Source organism: Sceloporus undulatus, chromosome 6, assembly GCF_019175285.1.
Source record: "Sceloporus undulatus isolate JIND9_A2432 ecotype Alabama chromosome 6, SceUnd_v1.1, whole genome shotgun sequence".
NCBI classification, from domain to species: Eukaryota; Metazoa; Chordata; class Lepidosauria; order Squamata; family Phrynosomatidae; genus Sceloporus; species Sceloporus undulatus.
In genome coordinates, this window is record NC_056527.1 from 79,618,241 (window position 1) to 79,639,678 (window position 21,438).

The 21,438-nt window shown below is 38.1% G+C and overlaps 1 protein-coding gene across 4 annotated transcripts in view; it reads right to left on the reverse strand.

Moving 5' to 3' along the window:
* ANKRD17 (ankyrin repeat domain 17) overlaps positions 1 to 16,034 on the reverse strand; it is an 87,348-nt gene extending 71,314 nt beyond the window's left edge. For all 4 annotated transcript variants that reach the window (XM_042472712.1, XM_042472710.1, XM_042472709.1 and 1 more), the window contains exon 1: positions 15,907 to 16,034. In XM_042472712.1, coding sequence (XP_042328646.1) covers positions 15,907 to 15,960 — 54 coding nt within the window. In that variant the 5' untranslated portion in view covers positions 15,961 to 16,034. The remainder of the gene's footprint in view (positions 1 to 15,906) is intronic.
* Between the last annotated feature and the right edge of the window lie 5,404 nt (positions 16,035 to 21,438).

Consider the following 21,438-nt stretch of genomic DNA (forward strand, 5'->3'; position numbering starts at 1 on the left):
AAGACAAAATGAAGTAAGATACAGATTCTTTCTGCTAAAGAACATTATAATGAAAAACTTCAGCATGTGCTTGTAAGAAAAACTTTGCTTCAAAATTAACCTTGCAAAAATATTCTATTAACTTCTACTTCAGTATGTTGTAACTAAGTATGCATAATGAAACTAATAGGTTGGTTTCCTCTAGTGTAAACAAATCATACAAATGTTATGACACTGAAGGATCTTGTTCTGCTTTATCTTCACCAACAAGAGAGGGCAATATGTCACCTTTAAAACCTGTTCATAAACAGAGGAATATATGCTCTATATACAGCTTGAGGAAACTAGCTATCATTTTTAAAATTTACAGCATTTTAGACTGCAGAAATCCAAAGCTATAACAGCAAATGTGGTACAAATGTGGTTTAATAAAAAAGAAATACACTTGAGAATCACATATACTTTAAGTATTCAGATTAGCTGCAAGCTACCAGATCATGATTCACCCTAGACTGAGAAGCAAATTGACTACACGATCTAAAATCAATTTGAGAAAACATCATTTGAGATTTGTTAAACTGGTACAATTACACAAAGCTTTTGTCTTACTAACATACATCCACCTCCACATTCACCTTCAATATTATTTTAAAACTTTCTCAGCAAATGACCTCTACAATTATTATATCATACAAATCTCCAATGGTCATTTTAACACAAAACTAACATGGCTATCTGGAAATCAAAACTAGAATCAACAGGTACAAATCATTAAGGCAAAACACATACAATTGAACTATCTATTTTCCTATATTTAGGTCATAACATGGTGTCCATAAAAAGGTTAAATCATTATTGTTTAGTGATATCACTTGTACTTGGGACAATGCTGTATCTCTTGACCGCAAGCTACTTTGGCATGGTCCCTAAGCTGGATTTTCAAACTATGGAACCAAGAGCACCAAGTTTTTCCTTTGGTGGCTAGGCAGGCAATCAGGGGCAAATAAAGCATCTTTTAAAATCTGCTAAATATTATTGTATTTGCAGTTTACAAGACATCCTGGACTCTGCATTTGTTATGAGAAACTTTAATGGTTTTTGCATATTACCAATATTTTATTCAATTAAGATATGCTATTAAAATCCAGATATGGTTAACTGGAGAAAAAGACAAATGGATAATATAATAAACCCAGAGATAGTATGTAAAAAGTAATGGTAAAGGTAAGCCCTTGACATGAAGGTCTAGTCGTAACTGATTGTAGGGGATGGTACTCATCTCCATTACTAAGCCGAAGAACCACAGTTGTCCAAGAACTACTCATGTGACCAGCATGACGGCACCGAATGCTATTACCTTCCCATTGAAGTGGTACCTATTTATCTATTTGCATTTGCATGCTTTCGAACTGCTAGGTTGGCAGAAGTTGGGACTGGTGACAGGAGCTCATCTCATCATGCAGCACTCAGGCTTCGAACTATCAACCTTCCGATCTTCAGAATTAGCATCTTAACCATTAAGCCACGACATCCCACGAGGTAGTATGTGCCTCACCATAAATAAACTTTAATAAACAATAAATAAATACAATTAACATTCAGTGATGCTTTAAAGCACTGGTTCCCAAACTTTGGTGCTGTAGAATTTTTAGACTTCAACTCCCAGAAGCCTCATCCAGCTTTGCCAACAGTTAGGAATTTTGGGAGCTGAAGTCCAAAAGATCTGGAGGACCAAAGATTGGGAATCACTGCATTAAAGTGTAGAAATGCAGCTAACAATAGCACTGACCATCTAGGAAAGATCATATGGACCAGTCAAAGGATGATTTTATAGTATAAGCCTTCAATCTAATTATATGTTAAGTCAACATTCAGCTTGAAACATCCACTCCAATACAAAATGCATTTATTGCTAGTAGAAATTGATTTTATACAGTCCTTTTTGCTACTTCCTGAACCTCAGCTAGCACAGAATTCTCTACCACAGAAATAAAAAACATGTGGCCTTCCAGATGTTACTGCACTGCACTCTATCTCATCAGCCCTTCCCAGGACAGTTAATAGTGAGAGATGATAAACAACAAATGGCAGGCAAAACATTATTCACCCCAATCTACAGGCAAGTACTAGGAAGAAGGCATGTGGGATTTGAGGTTAAGTGTCATTAATATGCTGAGTTTTCTAATAAACTGAAAACTGAACAAGGTTAATAAACTGAAAGTCAAAACAGAATGAGATGGAGGTGCTGTGGGTAGATGGATTACCTGTTCAGACAGATGTTGTTCAACCTGTTTAAAATATGCTTAATTTTGTTATAGGAACAAAGTTGCAGTCTGGGGTCACTCTTATGCCAATTTTTTTTTTTTTTATCAAAGCCCAGCTTGCCTGAGTAAGGAGTGCCTTTCATCAGATTAGACTGGTGTGGCTACATCAGAACAGAGATAACAAGGCCACAATTGTATTCCTTTGGTGACCATGAGGAACAGAGATGTACAATTTTCAGAATTTTTGAAGTCACGGGGAAAATAATGGATTCCCCTGCTCTTTTCCAGGTGTAACCCCCCCCCCCCCCCCCGACCGACATTTTCAGAAAAAGTGAAGAATTGATTGTTAGCACTCATTACAGAATAAAGTAATAAGGATCTTCCATCCATTACAACTGCCACAGCCCTGGATTCAGAGCAGAAGCACTAGACTGCTCCACTAACATTCCCTTCTCCTTTTGTTTCATGTCTTTTTAGACTGTAAGCCTGAGGACAGGGAACTGTGCAATTAACAATTTGTAAGCTGCTCTGGCAGAAGAGTGGAGTATAAACCTCTGAATGAGTGAATGAATGAATGAAAACAGAAACCATCAATATTGGTAAAACAAAGAAAACTATTTTGCTTCTTCTAGACTGCCCTGGGGTCAAGAAGATATAAAACCCTAATTTCCACAAAAAAAGAACTGAGAAAAGAGAAATCAAGAGGAGGAATTGCAATTATGAAAGAAATGATACATATGTCTACATAAAAATCTATCTGTTACATAGTTTTTACAAATAAGGTGAGCTTGGAACAATTATTAAAGAAGGTCAACGATGAAAGTGATAAGGCAAGCTGAATGCTGAATATAAAGAAAATAAAAATAATGACCATGGAAGAAATACATAAATTTAACCTTCCCAATGAAAAAATTGAAATAGATAAAGAGTTTCCATACCTAGTATCAAGCACTGATCAGAATAGTGACTGCAAACAAGAAATAAGAAGACTAGGAATGGGAAGGGCAGCTATGAAAGAACTAGATAAGATCCTAAAGAGTAAAGACATACAACTGAGCACAAATGTCAGAATCGTTCAGGTGACATATTCCTCATCACGATGTACAGTTGTGAGAGCTGAACAGTGAAGAAGGAAGATAAGAAGAAAATAAATTAATCTGAAATGTAATGCTGGAGAAAAGTGTTGAAGATACCGTGGACAACCAAAAAGACAAACAAATGGTTCCTTGAACAGATCAAACAGATCTTGGAAGCCAAGATGACGAAACTGAGGCTATTATACTTTGGTCATAACATGAGAAGGTATGACTCACTTGAAACACAATCCAATGGTTGGAAGAGTAAAGGGCAGTAAATAAAGAGGAAGACCACACACCAGATGGCTAGGCTAATTTGGGAGGTCAAGGGCTTAAATATAAAGGACTAAAGGAAAGCAGTGGCGGATGGAGGGCCTAGGAGATGTTGCATCCATAGAGCTGCCATGAGTTGGGGTTAACTCAAGGGCAGTGAACCACAGCAAACAACAAATATATGAATAAAATATTTTTTAAAAAATTATGCATCACACTAAAATAAGATGTTCCATACTCCATTTTTTTCAATATTTTCCAGTAAAAGGGCACTGGGAAAAAAAATTCCCCTTAAAACATCAAGGCCTTCACAACTCTAGTTTGGAATCCCTTTATGATGTGCTAGACATTTGCAGGCTGTTTGGAACCTACATATTGTTCAAAACAAAGCTGCCAGTCTATTGACCTAAGACTATTAAGTAAAAATATAACTAGCAAGGATGAAAAGAACTTCAGGTCTTCCAAGGACAAATAATTGTGTACAAGGCTTATCTTTGAAGTCTTATAGAACATTGGACTGAGGCGCCTGGTGGAAACAAACTACTTGTAAAAGCTCAAAGGTTTCATAATACAGTTTTATCATATAGAGTTTGTCTCCAAAAAGGGGATCTCCCCCACAATTCTGTTACTACCCCTATTCTTGATGCGGTAGGATTTTCAAGAATACAGTTGGCTGTCCATATCCACAGACCCTTTATCTATGGATTCAATTATCCATGGCTGAAAATATTCCAAAAATATATAAATTGCAAAAAGCAATTTACTAAGCCCTTGTATATAATGAGACTTGAGCATCCAAGGAATTTGCTATCTATGGGCAGGTGGTCCTGGAATGAAACCTGAGTGGATACTAAGGGCCCACTGTACTTGTTAAAAGGTAGTGAATTCAACAATGTAACTCAGGCCCAATACAGGCGGCCCAAAAGGGGCGGGTCTGTGACACCCCTTTCCAAACCGGATTGGGGCCAGGGCAGCCTCACCGACAGCCCCTACGGCCTAAATCCAACGCTTTTCCAGGTCATGGAGAAGCATGCCCCCAGACACCCTGACAGGCACAGCCATGGGAGAAAGGGGCCACCTGGCCCCTCTCTACCTGGCTTCATTCCTGTGGCAGTCTAGTTGCCGTGGGAATGAAGTGTACACCCAAAAGGAGCCATTGTCCCACGCTGTATATGGATGGCGTGCCTTCAAAATGGCACCGTCCATATGAACTAGGGCTGGGGAGTGTGCAGTTGCTGCGCGCTCCCCAGCCCTAGTTTCGGCCTGAGGATGGCGCTTCCGTGCCGTGTGTATCAGGCTTCAAATAACTATATTTAGTTCCTTCCAAAATTCTGGATTTTCTGACCAGCTAACTACTGTATATTCTATCATTTGTATTAGCTTCTCCACACTGCAAGAACACACTCCACACTGCAGCAAGAGCCCTGCTATATAAGTTTATTGTATTCTAGCTAAATTAATATTTGGATAAAAAGTTGACTTGTCAGAAAGAAAACATTTTAGAAGTAAAGGTATTCCACATTGACAAGGTTGTCAAGTCATGTCCAACCATAGGGGGCGGTGACCATCTCCATTACTAAGCCGAAGAGCCAAAGTTGTCAGAGACTAATCCATGATTATGTGATCAGCATGATTGCACAGAATGCTGTTTACCTTCCCACCAGAGTGGTACCTATTTATCTACTTTCATTTGCATGCTTTCGAATGGCTAGGTTGGCAGAAGCTGGGATTAGTGATGGGAGCTCACCCCATCATGCGGCATGCGAGCCCCGAACTGCCAACCTGCCGATCTTGCAATCAACAGAGTCAGCATCTTAACACTTGAGCCACCGCATCCCATTAAAACATTTTAGAGAGGGAGTGGTTTATCTTGCTCTTTAAAATAGACCTTTATCTATTTATTTATTGCAATTCTATTCCACCTTTCTCCTAAAATGAGATGCAAGGTAGCTTGCAATAATTTCTAAAACATCCAACCAAAACATTATTTTACAGAAGATAAAAAGGAATTAAATATCAACGTTATTTAAAACAGCTAAAACACTAAAAACATTTTAAAATATTTAAAACATAGTTTCAATAAAAGATTTATATATATATACAGAGAGAGAGAGAGAGAGAGCACACGCACACAACTTCACACACTGCAACTATATAGTTAAAATTCAAAAGCCTGCCAAAATTAAACCAACCAGACATTTTATTGAAGGCAGTTCCACAGCCTGGGAGCAGCTGCAGAGAAGGCTCTCTCTCGAGTCCTCATCAACACACGTGTGAAGATGGTAAGACTAAGAGAGCCCTCCCCTGTACATTTTAGACCTCTTCCTGGCTTATATAAGGGGTAAGGTCTTTCAGATAGTCTGGAATGAAGCCATTTAGGGCTTTAACAATCAACACTTTGAATTCTGCCCAGAAGTGGACCAGCAGCCAAGGCAGCAGTTTCAATGGGGGAGGGGGTTCAGATGATCCCTATATTCAACCTCAGTCAATGCTCACCTCCAATTAAGCATATATTCAGAAGCAAAAGTTCACTCACTGACCGAATTTATAGCAAAACAGCAAAGTGAAAGAGAAAGTTGCAGTAAACCTTGGATATTAGAAATACAAAAATGTAAAATGTCATATCAGTACCTGTCTGCTGAATACTCCTAATACATCCACAAGACGAGCTGGTTTGCTAGCTTCTTCCTGAAGTGCCAAAGTGCTTCAGGCCACATTATACTATTCCTCCCATACAAGTCTCTTTATTTATTAAGAGCCAATCAGGTCTTGCTTCCATTTATGAGAGAATACATTATTAATCTGCAAAAGACAGAGTTTTCTCTACAATGGAACCCCAACTTTGTAATACCATGACATCACAGGTATACTTGATGATATTATTGTATTTTTTGTTGCCAAGTTGAAATCCTTTCTGATTTTGGTCTATAACTTAATGATAGCTAGAGTTTCTCTAAAAGGGATGGCATCTAAACAGTAAGTAAAGTTTTACAGCTTCTGTCTTATCCTAGCAGTGTCCCATGATAAGGGAATATTTATGTCGTGGGTAGATCATGACTGCCCCCTCATCGACTAGAACTCCTAAAGAAAACAGACATTATAGTTGTCAATAACAAGAATATCAGGGTTATCCTTCTAATCCTGCAGAATACATTCTAGAAATGGCAGAAGATGGAGAGGTTGGTTCTAAAGGTCCCACTTTTTGTCAAATACAATCGTCCCTTCCCTTACGCGGGAGATCCATCCCCCCCCCGCGTAAGGAAAAAACGTGGATGCTCAAGCCCCATTCAAATGAATGGAGCTCATGCCCGCAGTGGTGCGGTGGCAACACACAGGGCGCACACCATGGGAGCGTGCGCCATTGTTTTGTTCCAGTGCATGGCTCCCTTCCTTCCAGTGTGGCTTCCAGCATATGCTGGAAGCCACATATAACGCAGCCGCACTGTAACTATATTTGTCCCTCCACATTTGCAGATTTCATGAGTCACTGATTTTATTAATATGTTCGCTCTAGGAATATCTAGGTCCTCCATCGCAACTCTATGGTCAACTTTAAGCAAAAGTCACACTGAAGGACCTAGAGATTCCTAGAGAGAACACTCCACTAGGCATTTGTAGCTCCTTCAGCACAATTCTATGGTCAATTTCTGGCAGATGTTTACCACAGAATTGCACTGTAGGATCTAGAGATTCTTACAGAAGTGTTCTCTCGGGTAAAAACATAGTGTTTTTGTTATTTGCTATGTTGCCACATTAATGGGGATCCTGTGCTCCTAACCCTAGCAAATGTGGAGGAACGAGTGTAATTCCCTTGGCCCAGAAGGTGTGTCTTGGAAAATTTTGTAATATTCATGACCTGTTCCAAGCTGAACCCACACTTTACACATCAAGACGTGTTTCTACACTGGTTTTGCAAGTCAGAACAGATACCTCTCTCCTAAGGCATGTTTCCTGTGAAAGAAGGAAGGCAGGATACAAGATTAAATTTATGTTATTACCAAACTGTAAAACCAGAAGGATCCTGATTTCTTCATAAGAGGTGCTGGAGTAAATTGCAGAGATGCCCATACATTTTCTCAAAGAATTCAGACAGTTTGGAAAAAGAGGAGGAATACAGAAAAGTTATTAAAAGGAAAACCAAAAAAAGTAAAATTACATTTCAACGCTATTGCATGTACTAGCTTTGCAACAAAGATACTGGACTGCAACTCCTTTCTCATGTGGCAGAGAAAAATCATATGTACAGGTCAAATGGAAGCCATCATACTGGAAAGCAAAAGACAGGGTGCTTAATGAAAATTTCCTCTTATCAATGCAAATGGAAACTGATAAAATTCAAGATAGACTGCAAACTCTACACTCTTGCTGACTAGTATTCTTCATCTTCCTGCAGCAATGGGAGAGTGGAGAGCATGGTGTACACACAATGCATGCCCCCAATCTGGCAGGAAGCCACTGTGAAGCCACCCAGCTGTTTACACGATGGTAGCTTTTCAGCACTCCAGCAGCATGATGTTTAGCCGCTGCAAACAGCAGGAGCAGACAAAAGTTGCGGAAGCAGCGGAAAGGGCACCCCTTTTCCAGTGCAAAAAGGAGTGGTATTTTCCGCTTCTTTTTGCACCAGAAAAAAACTGGATCACGGCCGTGGCGTGCGGTTGTCATGGCCCCAATCTGGCACTCAAAGGGGCAGCATCACACCACCCCTTTGGGCCAGTTTGTTTTGGCCCTAAAACTGACAGTGACTCTTTAAAATCAATGATTTTTTTAAAAAGAGCTTGCTGTCTCTCAGCATTAACTATGACAAATTATTAGATCACATCTATAAGCAGCTCTAGCTCTACACCTCTGTAGCTAATCATTTTGCTAGAAGGCTGAAGATGTCTAATACAGTTATATACAAATACAGTTATATACAAATTCTAACCATGCTTAGAATTCTGTATACCTTTCATGTTTCTTTAACAATGTGTTTTCATAAAATATGATATGCACTTCACATTTGGTCTTTTTTTAAAAAAAAAGATCAGGAGAAGACATATGTGTTAGTGTCAACAATAACTAAAGTTTACAATTGATAAGATATTTGATGTGAACCAGATCACAGAAGACATGAAAGTTCTATAGTTTGAGCAGAAAAGCCTTGAGTGTTTACCACAAGTATGCTTGTTTATAGGCACACCTCAGTTAATGGAGGGCCTGAGAATGAAGCTTCTTTGTCTGAAGGGTTTTAAGTACATGTTGCTAGAAGTGGATTCTTTTCCATTCTTCCCACTCATGGAAGAGAAAAGCCTCCTACTGGCACCAGCTCGCCCACTAGTATTAAAGCTAGAGTGATGAATCAGTTCCCTATCTGTGGCAATAGATGAAAGGCTTTAGGTTGCTAACAAATGTTTTATTCAAAGATATAGCCGTGTTAGTACATAGAATCAGTTTGTAGAGAGATCTTGTAGCACCTTTGAGACTAACTGAAAGAAAGAAGTTGGTAGCCTTCAAGTTGCTTCTGACATATGGCAACCTTAAGGTGAACCTACCATGGGGGTTTCTTGGCATAAATTGTTCAAAAGGGGGTTGCCTTTTCCTTTCTGAGGGTGACTTGCCCAAGATCACTCAGTGGATTTCCATGGCTGAATGGTGATCTGAACCCTGGTTTCCAGAGTCATAGTCCAATGCTGAAACCACTAACAACAGTTTTCTGGAACTAAAACATACCTGTTTTGGTAGAGCAGATTAACACTGCCCATGGAAAAAAAGGAGAAACACACAAAGAGAGAAAGTGCTGGAGGGGATTTCTAAAGCCCCCTCCCAATTCAGTAATATATAGGCTAATTTTATTTTCGGGTTTTTAGTGATGCCACCCAAGTCCTTCAACAAAAGCATCAGAGAACTATGGTGATTTAGACTGCTAACCATGAAATGCTGTATGATAAAAAGAAACAAGACAAAGCACACATCCTTGAATTTTGGAAGAAGTCTTCAAGTCTTCTTTAGAAGTTTGTGTTTACCTATGCAGAGTTATATTTCAGAGGAAGGAACTTGCAAAACTGCCACTGAGTATTCCTTGTCTAAGAAAACCCTATGAAATTAATGGGGTTGCCATAAGACTACCTGAAGATACATACATATACATGCAAGGCTTATATGGCTGGATTATTTCAAATCACCTGTGAATATGGTTAGTGTTAAATAAAATGTTTCCTGAAACATGTTGAATTTGAAAGGATTAAACTCTTCTAGAACATGGCCACATAGCCCAAAAACCCCACAAAAATATCATGCTGAATTTATTTTCCTTTTTTGTGGCATAGGAAGCTACTCATGTTCTTTCCATGTTGTTTCTGTCTCTAATACCAATTTTTTTTTGTTAAATAAATGTCCAAGAGCAAATCTAGATAAAATTAAATGAAATACTATTCTGAAGTTCCTGTACTAGTTGAGTTAATCTTGTCTGGTAGGATACTCCAGCAGGTAGTAGTAAGGCCTGGTTCCTTTATTGCATTCTACAACAATTGCATTAAGAGTAAAGAGGACACCAGACATTTGTATCCACCTCCTGGATGTGGAATTCCCTTTCCTAGAGATGTTAGACTGGTACTCCTCCTATTTTTTCCACCGATAAGTAGAGACTTTTCTGTTTAGACAAGCATTTGATGACCAACTATATAAGGTCTATTTGTTGTTGCTGTGTGCCTGCAAGTCTTTTCCGACTGAAGGCTACCCTAATGGTTTTCTTGGCAAGGTTTGTTCAAAGGAGGTTTCCCAATGCCTTCCCTCAAGGCTGAGATCATGTGAGGTCACCCAGTGGGTTTCATGGCAGAGCTGGGAATTGAACCCTGGTCTCCAGAGATGTAGTACAACACTCAAATCATTACACCACACTGACTCAGACCATCATAATGTGCTGGATCTTGCTAACTGGTGTGGTCATGCATGTTTAATAATACAAGTTTTAATCTTGTTTTAATCTTTCGGTTGTTTAATGTCATTTTAATTTTTGCATCTTGTAGCTTTTTAATATTATGTTTTTTATTTGTTGTAAGCCACTTTTGAGTCCCGAGCAGGGAAAAGGGTCAGATAGAAATAAATATAGCAACAATCTTATGTAGAGAGATCTTGTAGCATCTTTGAGACTAACTGAAAGAAAGAAGTTGGCAGCATGAACTTTCATACACTTCAGCAAACTTCCTCAGATGCATTTGGTGGAGTGGAAAGCCAAGGACAGGCCTATACCATTACTGTGTGAGTACCGTATATAATTGACTACAAGTTGACCTCATGCATAAGTTAAGAGCAGGTTTTGGGGCCAAAATTGTTAATTTTGATATGACCCATGGATAAGTCGAGGATAAAATTTAGGATCATATAACAAAGGATTGAATGGATGAACCAAAGGAAAACAATGCCAAAGAACTTACAAAATTGTAGCAGTCATAACTGATTTTGGTGTTAAATGTTTCACTAAAATTTCTAGATGTATACATGAGTATTTACAGTATATAAGGCATATATAGTTCTGTCCTTGGCTTTCAAGACCACCAAATTCATCTGAGGAAGTAGACTTAAGTCTACGAAAGCTCATACTGCCAACTTCTTTCTTTCAGTTCGTCTCAAAGGTGCTACAAGATCTTTTCATACTGATTCTACACACTAACATGACTACATCTGTGATTTCAACAACAATCTTAATTTATTATTATTTTCAGTAGTAGTAGTAGCAATCATAGTACTGAGTGTGGCGTAGTAGTTTGAGTGTTGGACTGCAACTCTGGAGATCAGGGTTCGATTAATTAATCGCACATAAAAACCCACTGGGTGACCTTGGGCAAGTCACACTCTCTCAACCTCAGAGGATGGCAATGACAAACCCCTTCTGAAGAAACTTGCCAAGAAAATCCTCTGATAGGTTCACTTTAGGGTAGTTGTAAATCAAAAATGACTACTACAAGTAGTAGTAGTAGTAGTAGTACAACCACATTTCAATTCCTGCAAGAATGAATACTGCAGACACAATTATCAGGGTTATAACTGGAACCTACAGACTAATAAATAGCCTGGGGGATCTGAATGCAGCGTGTAACTGAGCAGTTCTTTAACAAACTTGGTTCTCATGACAAACTCCACACTGACACTCACAAAACAAAGGATTCTCTATATATTGTATGAATAAATGTAGCAGGAACAGCAGCCCTCACACAGCAAGCCTTGAATAGTAATGTCAAGAGAGAAGTGTTTTGTTCAAGTCAGATGGTACCACATTTCCTCATTTGTAAAGGTCAATGGGAACTTAAACTACAGGAGGATCACTTTTCATTAGCAAGTGTCTCCCTAAGCATCCCATCCTCCCAGTAACACTTGATTGCAAAGGTTTCATATTTTATACAGTAAGGTATGCAGACTTAAAAGTTGTATTGATTGACACCATCTACACAGTGCACCTCTAGGGCCTAAAATGATTAATTCCTGTATGTTTAAATCATTGGTCTTCTAAAGTGAAGGTCACTAGGGGTATAATCTGATATACTTATTAGGTTTAGAGAAGAAGAAAAAAGGTACTGTTTAGAAAGCTGGGAAGGAAGGTACGTTATGCCTCTAACATTCATTTATACGTATATTTATATGGCTTATATTACAAGCATTTCTCTTTCCATAATTTAAGAGCTAATAAATTACATATGCTTGAAACCACACGTTCTATAAGTGGCAGTACCAGTGGTTTCAAAAACTAAAGAATAGTAGGTCCAATGGTCTGATAAATGCAATTCTGTGTCACAAATGTGAGAGCAACAGACTCCCTCTCAATTTCTGGTGAGTGATCCTTCTTTTCAAATGGAGTGACTGAAGTCACTATTGACTGTGAAGATTAGCTCAGATTGGGAAGTGTAGAAGCAAAAACTCCATCCCTGTCATTACGTAGGTCAGATCCGTGTAACTTGGCAGTAGGTAGGGATGAACATTAAAATAGGCTAAACTTCTTTGGGCCACAGATGGGATTTTAGTGGCTCACTTTCCAAGTAAAGTTATAATTAATGTCTAAACTATTTAATATTAATAATTATTGATATCAAATTAATAATATTATTAATAATATTGAGCAAAGGGGGAAATGGAATTATTAATTAATTATTAATTATTAATTAATTATTAATTAATAATTCCATCCTCTCCTTCTGCCCAGCCTCTCCTTGGGAAAAGGCCATGGGGTGCTTTGAAGGGCAATTGTTTGCTCATCCTTTGCCACCCAGTTCCTTCCCAGGACAAAACCAGCCTGTGGAGAAGGCTTGAAGGCTGCCTGTCTGCCTTTCAGCCTCCTCCACCATCCAGCCTTCTCCTAAGGAGAAAGCCCTGCTGTGTAGGAGGCTTGAAGGGCACTCATTTGCCCTTCCTCCTCTTCCTCCATCCAGCCCTCTCCTTAGGAGAAAGCCTGGCTCCGGAGGAGGCTTGAGGAACACTCATTCACCCTTCCTCCTCCTTCACAGCCTGGCCTTCTCCTTCCTGAAAACTCAAGTAGATGCTTAACCATTGATTTGATATTTTCAATAAACCTCAAAATTTCATCTTATTAATTATATTTGACTGAACTATTCAGTCTCCTTCCCTATACAGGGAATGGACTCTTCCCATACAGGCTTCCCTCATTTTTTGACAACTCACTTTGTGACAACTCATTCTTTTGATGCTTGCAAATTACAAACAAGTTCCATTAATTTGATGAGAGGTCCACTCTTTTGTCTGTTCCCCCGGCAGACAAGACTCCCCTGGGACCACTTGCATATGTGTGGTCCAAAGGCTTGCCTATGGAAAGAGTGTACCCCTCCTTGAATTAGTGGAACTTATTTTTGTAATTTGCAAGTGTTGAAACAGCAGAGTATCATCAGTTCTTCCTCCTAAGGTGTTTTACTTTGGACTGCTTGCATGTGTTCATGCTGCTTGCAAAGTGAACTGAGAGGGAGGAAAAGGTGCCAAGGCAACTACAGAGGCTTGTTTGCAACCAAGTGAGCACTGCTTGGCGCCTGTTCGTCCCTCTTTCTGTGACTGCATAGAATCTTTGCTCTTTTAATCTGCATTCAGTCTATGGTGCTTCTGAGATTGTGAGCAGTGTGCTTCCTACTGTCCATGTACAGAATTTGTCCTTATAATACAGTATACGGTGTAATATAATATATATACAGTATACAGTAAAATACTGTGAGCCTTACATTAAAGGCATGCTTTCATTCATTTTACTTTACTTGTGTGCATGTGTATAGTTATTTTGCTTTTGCAGGCATTCAAAAGTGATGTATACATTTTTGGTGGCCAAAATGCATTTGCAAGCTAAATAACCTGGATTCCATTTTTTCAACCAATTCCCCTTTGTGAAAGTCCTCCAGTTCCTAATTCATCAGAAAAGTGGTGGTTTCCTACAATTGTTTTGTCACCTGTGCTTTTCCCACAAGAAATAGGCACTGATATTTTGCATCTGCATGCACTAAGTCCCCAAGGAAGGAGACAAAGGTCCAAAACACACTGCAGAAATAATCCAGTTTAAGACTGCTTTAACTGCCCTGGCTCAGTGCTAAGGAATCTTGGGAATTATAGTTTATTGTGGCACCAGAGCTTTCTGACATAGGTTAAAGGTCTCACAAAACTATAGTTCCCAGAGTTTGCTAGCATTGAGCCAGGGCAGTCTCAAACTGGATTATTTCTGCAGGATGTTTTGAACCTTAGACTAGGTACCTTTATTGATTGCCTGGCTGTCCTATGCATTTTTGCTGGTTATTTCATTTTATTCCTTGATATTGCAATTCTTATACTGTGGTTTTACTGTAACAAGATTGTCAACTGCTTCAGAATTCCTGTGGTTTAAAATCTGCAAAATATCAGTTTTAGAAATAAATGAGATATACTGCCTATAGTGTTTTACCCAAAACAAGTTTTTCATTTGCGCGCTCTCTCTCTCTCTCTCTTTTGTGCATGTGGATATGAGGGGAGCTTCCTTTGAGATCCACACATGCACATCGAGAGCTTTATAATGAACTCTTTAAATACTCATCAATTATAATAATTCTACTGTAAGCTAAGAGAAATAAAGTAGGTGTCTAGAACTACTTCAACAGAAAGCATTTAATGACCATGACTACTAACGTTTTGTTAGTAGTATGCAAAAATCAATTGGAAAGTGTGGATTTATTATTTGGAGAACAAAGTGTGTAACAAGCATCTTCTCTTACTTTCATGTTCCACTGCAGGTATTGCTAAAGAATATTCACTAGCATAATGAAGATGAATCCATAAGTAAACTTGGAAGAAGTATCATTTGAATCAAAAAGGCAGCTAAGCCATTCATACTTTATGACTGGACATGGGGTGGGCTACGTCTCAGATTTAGTACAAGAGAAGGCTAACAAAAGGCAGGAATTTAAGTAACGTAAATTACAGCAGAAGATCTTTTCATTTTCCAGATCAGAGAGAAGCATAAACTGCTACTGCAGTGTCATCCCCATCCCTAACCTCTCTCTTTCCCTCCCTCCCTCCTTCCATTTTCCTCTCTCTCACACACACAAACACAGACTCCAAGAAAATTTTCATTGATCATGCAGCACTTTATAATGCAGTGGCCTTTATCTCATCCATTGCCTCTTCTCCCAGCTCAGCATTATTGTTAACCAGGAATTCAAGTAGCCTAGCCTGCATGCTATATATACAGCTATTTTTAAAAAACAATGTGGCCTGAGCTCCCTCTCATCATCTGTCAAAGTAATTATCTACGAATGTGCAAAAACACAGTAGCACATATGACGACATATAAACCGAGATTGACATATTCCTATTATGTATGAATGGTAAACAGGATGAGGCTAGGTATTTTTACCTTGCAATTCATTTTCTTTTTACAGCTGTCTCTTATTTGAAACAATGTCAACGTTAACACTGAACAATACTGTCCCCTATAAATTGAGGTATGAAACATGATAATTTTTTGTGAAGAATTTACTATGGAAGAATGAAAATCGCACATGATTACCTACTGATCTGCAGCTCCACCTTCTAATGAGTTAATCTAAAGGTCACAAGCAGGCTAGCACACTCTGCAATCCCAGGCTTTTCTCTCCCCTCCCCTTCCCCCTGCTGCATATTCCACATCCACAATTTATAAACACTGGATTGGAACAACCTTAAATTCCCGACTGATCTAGCTGCACTGCGAGGCAGTCTTGGCACATCACACATGTAAAAGGACTCGGTGACTTGCCTTAATGCACAGCTTCCCTTTAAATTGATTTCTTATTTACTGGTCCTTGCTTCTGCCCTGCAATATGCAAAAATTCAATCCCTACCTCAAGAATGTCTTCTAAAACATAGGCTTCCATTTCAGCCGCTGTCTCCACCATGTTTTATCAAACTGCCATGATTCTTACTGCACTATGATTAGATCACTGCCAGTAGGAACACTCCTCTGTGTCAGCAAGGGAACAGGAAATGGAATGTTCTATTATAGACCTCAAGCAGCTTTACTGCTGGCAAACAAGGAATCTACCAAGAGAGCAGGGGTGACTCACTGGGTATATACTCTTTAAAGCCACAGCTGTTTCTTCCTGGAACACACACAGTAAAAAAAAGCAAACATGTGGATCTGAACAATTTGCAATGTCTTTTCTGAGCATCTGTTCTAATCTGAACTTTATATAAAATCAGTGTAAAAAGAATCATGGATTAGCATTTCTAACTAAATCATAATTTACCAGTCTCAAAGCTCTGGACATGACACACTGCCCTGCAGAGCTTCAACAGGCTTGAACAATAACATAATCCTGCACACCGAGTACAATTTCCATTTAGTAAAGTATGCGTACTTTACTAGTACTAGTACATGTAGTACTTTGGCCATTCAAAACAGCCAGTGATAACAGCCCATGTCACCTAAAATACAAATATCTAAATAATATAATTCTTATGGCTATTTTAATTAATGTTCGGCTATCTCCACACATTAGTCTATAATTTCTGGCAAGCTTCCCCACTTCAACTTCTTTAATGCTGAATACAAGATGACCAATATGTTATTCTGCAGGAGTTAGATCTACAGGATACTGTAGTATTTTCTCTTCCCAGCACAGACTGACTACATTTAGAACTACACTTGTCCCTCCATATTTGCTAGGGTTAGGCGCACAAGACCCCCTATGAATATGGAAAAACTGCAAATAACAAAACACCGTGGTTTTATCTGAGAGAACACCTTTGTAGGCATCTCTAGGTCCTCCATCACAACTCTGTGGTCAATATCCGACAGACACTGACCACAGAACTGCACTGGAGGAGCTACAAATGCTCTAGGAATCGCTGGGTCTTTCAGTGCAACTTTTAGTTAAAGTTGACAATAGAATTGCACTGGAGGCCCTAGATTAGTCCTAGAGAGAACATATTAATCAAATCCGCAAATATCAAAGCATGAGTGTATATGTAATCTACACTGAATAAGTTAAAAACTGTGTGCTCAGGCAGTGTAAAGTCTACAACCATACCAAACTGGATTCTATTATTTATATAAATTATGCATACATTCAATTTGCATAATCCCTTTCATCTGGTATAGTTATCTTGCATGCTTTGCCACTTCAGGGGAAATTCAAGCTGCTGTAGTCGGCACAGGATCCTAATCAACCAGAAATGGAAGTCTTGCACAGCCAACTTTCTGACTTCTTGGATTTATCCGACATAAGGCTTGGACTACCGTATATAATCGACTATAAGCTGACCTCATGCATAAGTCAAGGGCAGGTTTAGGGGCAGAAATCGTGAATTTTGATATGAACCATGCACAAGTCGAGGGGCATGTAACAAAGGAGTGAATAATAATAATAATAATAATAATAATAATAATAATATGTATACCGCCCTCTGGCAAACCAATCCGGGCGGTTAACAACAGTAAAATATAAAATATGACAATTAAAAACACTTTATCCCTCCCCCCCTTAAGACAGTATTAAACAGTATAACATATTAAAAACACAGTATCAAGCATAAAAACAGCAGTTAAAACTAAAAACCCTGATATGTGAAAGGATGAACCAAAGGAAAACAATGCAAAAGAACGTACAAAATTGTAGCAAGCATAATTGATTGGACTCACACTAAAGGCTGGTTGGATGAGGGAGGGGAGGTGTCAATATTTCCAGGACAGATTATGTTCTTTCACCAGGGGATGGATCCTTCTTTTATAAGAGTTAAAGTACAGACTTATACTGGATAAGTTGACTCAGGTTTTGGGGGTCAATTTTTTCACTAAAATTTCTAGACTTATACATGAGTTTATACAGTATTTCTTTATCCAAAATGAAAATTAGTATTCTCATCCAACAGCACATTTTGCATTCCCACTGTATTGTGGGTGTGCACATATATTCTACTCTCCCCCCCCCCCACCATCTCAAGTGCTACAGTTGCTTCTACATTTGCGGTGATGAAATTCTTCCCCAGACTACTGTTTAAAGCAAGACCATATGGCAGGTGGATATACTAAAGTGGTAGGATGCAACTTACCTCGCCTAGCAATAAAGCTATTGACAGAAAATGCATAGTCCTAAAGGATAAGAGAGACTAAGGAACACTACCAAAAAATGTCTTTTGGAATTTAATAATGGATTACCTGTTAATAATCGAGTTCATGGGGCAGCACAATTAATTACTAAGTATGGGCTTTCAATGAGTGAATTGGCAGGGTTAGATTACCCTGCAAGGAAGGTAAAAATAAGTAATACAATATTAGAAGTTACTACCCTTGCAGATTTACACACTGTCCATGAATCTCCATGTGCCCCTTTATATTATAGCCTCAGACAATTCTGTGATTACCCGGATTATTTTGACAATCTCACTTTTGCCCAGTTGCGTCAAGCCTTCACAGAACTGAAGCTTAATGTGTTTGATTCAGCTGAAAGAAATGGAAGCCTTAAAAAGGTTCCGAAAAATGAACGAAGATGTATTGTTGGCTGCCTCTATTCAGAGGATTTGATACATTATTTAACCTGTTGCGCTTTGTATAAAGATCCTAGGAAGCGTTTTATTTTACCCTTAATCAATAACAAAATCTTTTCGAACTCTCAAGAAAAAGTACTTTCCCTCGTTATAGACACAGATAAATATGTAACCTGGTGCGAAGCGTTGTTTGCTCTTGCTGCTAAAAAGACTAGGAAGAAATACATAGTAGAGATTCCTATTTCCTGTAATGGGGATAACTTGATCTAAAAGGGTCCAACTGTGAATTTTAACATATTCATATTATTTAAGCTGTCCACAATTGTTAATGTTAAACTGTTGCTGTCAGATACAATTTGTTGTATATTGTTTTTACGGAAATGTTTATGTGCATTGTATTATTACTTTGATTTTGCAATGGCCATTGGCCAAAAGCAATAATGTATGTATGTATGTATGTACAGATTATGTATAAGTAAAAAAAAAAAGACATATATATGGCTCAAAGGACTTTTTATACAGAAGCATTTCCCAAGTAAGTTGACAATTATGACTCAGTGTGCATACTGCAATATTATTAGATACAATAATGCCAAACACAGTGTCTCTAATACATCAATACCCTACCCACCAAAAAACAACAACATGAAATCAAGAACTAGTTCAATTTCTGTATTGAGGTCACTCCTTAAAAGGACAAATAGAGCACTTCAGAGGTTCATATTAATACTTCAATGCTAAAATGTGCTCTTTAACAATACTAGTGAATAGTGCGGTTTGATCAGGGATTCCATGACAATAATCTGCAGTCTAGTCCAGTCGTATGAATGCCAAATACCCTATCAAGAACACTAACAGAGAAACATCATACCATCTCAGTTATTACTCTCAAAATAAAGCAGCCTCTATATCAACAAGCATTTCAGAAACACAGAAATATAAATACAAATCAACCTAGTGTTAATTTTAAGCAGATTTGTCCGTCACCTGTGGCCTGAATTAAATTGTCTATATGATATATAAATGTTCTCTTTTAGATTTGGTGAGAGCAGCAGCTCATAGCCACAGAAATTTTAAGAAACAAACTTCAAGGCCTACTTGGTAGCCAAACTGTTTGGATTTTTTTTTGATCCCATTTTGATTTCTGATTAGAGGTATACCTCAGTTAACAAAGTAGATTGTGTTCCTGAATATTACGTCTTTAACAGAACGTTTGGTACCAGAGGCAGAAATGACATGGAAAGATGAGGACAATTTTCTGCAGCACAAAAAAGAAGATCATTCATGTTTCAGCAAACTTTTTATTCAAATTGCACAAATGTACATAAGAAATGAAACCATCAGGTCATCCAAGCCATAAATAAGTAAACAAAAACATTATTTTTGTTTATTATTTGAAACTTCTAAAGACAATGTAAAGGCTTCCTCCAAAATGCATCCTGCGTGACTATCCATTAAAAATGGAAGATACTAAAACTGGAAGAAAAGCCTCCATTTTGTGGCCAGAGGTTTATGCTTTTTACCATGCCACTGAACCAAATCCCCACTGTTTTGTTACATTTTCAACATAAGCTGGGTCCTGTTTTGTAGATTTTTGCTATTTTACTGGGTGTTAAGTGCCATCTATGTTCCATTTTCCACAAATTTTCATGGAGATTTTGTGATTTTGTAAATTTCCTTGTTTTTTCTCTAGCCAATTTCCAGCTGTCCATTTCAATAGTATGTCCAAAACCCGGGGCCCATTTGGTCATAGTATCCATAACGGGTTCTTTTTCTTGTTCCAAGTTTCTGTGAAAACTATGTAATTTTGCAATTTTTTTTCTTTTACTTCCAACAAAATTTTTGAAAATTCTAATTCAAATTTGTCTTCCTCAAAATCCTGGTTTTTCTGGTCCATCTTAAATCTCTCTTTAAGCTGTAGGTAGAAGTACCAATGCACTTTTGGATCTAACTGTTTTAATGCTTCAATGGGTTTTAATTCATATTTGTTACTTGTTATTTTGTATAAAATATCTTTGTATGTCATCCATATATCTAGTGCTTTCCATCTCCCTATGAATGCCTCTTGGGGAGATATCCACAGTGGGATCCTCTGATAGATTTTTCTTCTGGTCTTTTCCCATACTTTTAGGAGAGATCTTCTTATTACATGGCGTGTGAAATCTTTGTGAGCAGTTGCTTGACCATACCATAGGTAAGCATGCCAGCCAAATCAATTGTTGAAGACTTCTAATGTCAATAATTTTTCATCTTTCAACGTTATCCATTCAGTGATCCAATTCAGTGCATTCGCCTCGTAATATAATTTCAAGTCGGGGATTCCTCCACCACCCATTTCTGTTTGAAATTTCATTGTCTTCCAATTTAACCATGGTTTTTTGTTATTCCAAACAAAGGATTTTATGTCTTTTTGCCAATAGGAGAATGTTTTCTCGTTTATAAAAATTGGAATAGTTTGAAATAAAAAAGTTATCTTAGGCAAAATAGCCATTTTCACCGCTTCAATTCTCCCAAATAAAGATAAATTTAATTTGGACCAACTTTTCATGTCTTTTTCTACCTCAGTCCATTTTGTCTTGTAATTATTTTTGAAAAGGTCTGTATTTTTGTTTGTCATCCAGATCTCTAAATATTTCACTTTCTCTTTCATCTGGCAATTTGTAATGTTTGCTAATTCTTGTTCCTCTTCTTTTGTTATGTCCTTGGATAAGATTGCTGTTTTCTGACGGTTAACTTTAAATCCTGCCACCTTGCCAAATTCTTCTATCTCATTAAACACATATTGTGCTTGTGTTATGGGATCTTCTAATACAATCACCACATCATCCGTGTAAGCTTTCATCTTATAATTGTATCCTTTTACTTTGGTACCTCTTATCTCGGGATTC